Consider the following 1,858-nt stretch of genomic DNA (forward strand, 5'->3'; position numbering starts at 1 on the left):
GATAAGTAAGGACAATATATATGGGAATATGATATCGAAATATTGTGTAAATCAATACCTCGGAAACCTTTAATTAATTTTTTTTGGAAGGCGGTGGGGGGGGGGACTAAGAGAACGAAAATTATTCAGTTACAAATGTTGCATTCTTTCAACTGTAGGCCTTATAACCAATGAAATACTATGTTAAAATCTTCGATTCGGTTTAATTTGATTTGATTTACACGATAGAAAAGTTTATAATCGGCCAAAACACAGGGTCTCCTTCCTTCAATAATCTCCCCAAGGTTTAGTAATAATGCTCAGTTCAATTTGATTTAAGTAGTATCTGCTCTTTTTTGCTTTATAAATGTCAAAGGAAATTTATCAAGCCAAAATTGCTGCCTTTTCTACTTTATGTGTTATGTTATACAATATTATATATATATATTATACATTAAATGTTTTTATTGTATTATAATATATAATATGATCTATATTATATATTAAATATTTAAATTTACCAATTTGTAGTATACCTATTTGTTAAAGTAATTATCAAGGAAAATTGAAAAATATAAAATGTGAAAATTATCTGCATTGCTAGGCCTAATGTTGCCACTTTCTTTAGGCCTAGCTGTCACTCTAGTAATAATATATCAAGAAACCTAAAAGTAAGAAATCCGAACTAATCTTGGTAAATATGTCTAATTAAAAAAATAAAAATAAAATGCTTTTGTATTCTAATATTATTTTTCTTTGGCATTTACCTGTCCTAAAAATACCTGTCATGCAATGGCAACTAAATGCTTAGTAATTTTACTTCTGAGTTTTAGGTCTAGACTCTAGATAGCATTATAACTTAGCTGGACTTGCGCGAGAGGAGTTTATTATTAAACATTGTAGATGGTGTATTTTTTAATAGGGGAGGGGGTACAAATTCAAATATTTTGAAAACAGTTCGCAGCTTTTTAGACCTCCATACTCCCCAGAGAACGTTGACAATATTCGAAAGGAGACTTTATTAAGACTATGTGTAGTCTGCTCGGAAGAAAGTAGACCACAACAGGAGATTCAGACAAGGGGAAATTATACTTCGCAAAATATTAATAGTATTCACACTGTCTTCAGAAAAAAATGCAATGACATCACATAGCATATTCATTTACTTCCCTTGTTTAGGTAACTCTTATTGCACACCATAATAAAAAGCAGTTTGATAGTACTTATCTTTAACGTCCCTGTGTTTGCAAAATGGATTGGATTTTAATCCCTGAAGTATTTTAAATAGATAACTTTTTTTTCCTCTCAGGCCCAGGTACCACATTGGATGAAGGGCGGTCACCCCCGATGGAATCCCCACAGATGCACAGTATGTATGGTAATCATGGAAACGGTGGTAGCCCACCAGTATCCAGTCCCAGCTCTAGTGGTTCCATGCTGGTTGTACCACAACCAATCAATGCGATCTCCAAAAATCCTGGCTCTATAAACACTAGCAGCTCTGCCACCAATGGAACAGGTCGAAAATACCAATGTAAAATGTGCCCCCAGGTGAGTGGAATTTCGTTCGTTTTTTCTGTTTTACGTTTTATTTTAAGATGTTTTAAGATCTGTGATTTTTTTATCTAAACTTTTTTATACAGGACATGCAATGAGTATGTTTTAGAACTATTTAAATACTGATATAATAATAAAAAAATTCAGAAATTTACAGGACTCCTTCCTTGAAATGAGTGGTCGTATTCCCCATGGCACGGAAACCTCAAACTTGCGCGTTACGATCTTGTTTTGTCATATGTAGTAATCTGTAATATAAAAGCGAAGTGTGAGTTATTATGGAAAAATGGTGGGCGATTAAGACATCTTCCGTAATATTGTA

The 1,858-nt window shown here is 33.0% G+C and overlaps 1 protein-coding gene across 4 annotated transcripts in view; it reads left to right on the forward strand.

Moving 5' to 3' along the window:
- The window catches only part of LOC106472784 (zinc finger protein rotund-like), a 57,817-nt gene that overhangs the window by 33,773 nt on the left and 22,186 nt on the right, over positions 1–1,858 (forward strand). For all 4 annotated transcript variants that reach the window (XM_013933445.2, XM_022401311.1, XM_013933443.2 and 1 more), the window contains one exon: positions 1,289–1,530. In XM_013933445.2, the coding sequence (XP_013788899.1) occupies positions 1,289–1,530 (242 nt within the window). The remainder of the gene's footprint in view (positions 1–1,288; positions 1,531–1,858) is intronic.

The sequence above is a fragment of the Limulus polyphemus genome, unplaced genomic scaffold, assembly GCF_000517525.1.
Source record: "Limulus polyphemus unplaced genomic scaffold, Limulus_polyphemus-2.1.2 Scaffold5608, whole genome shotgun sequence".
Classification (NCBI taxonomy): domain Eukaryota; kingdom Metazoa; phylum Arthropoda; class Merostomata; order Xiphosura; family Limulidae; genus Limulus; species Limulus polyphemus.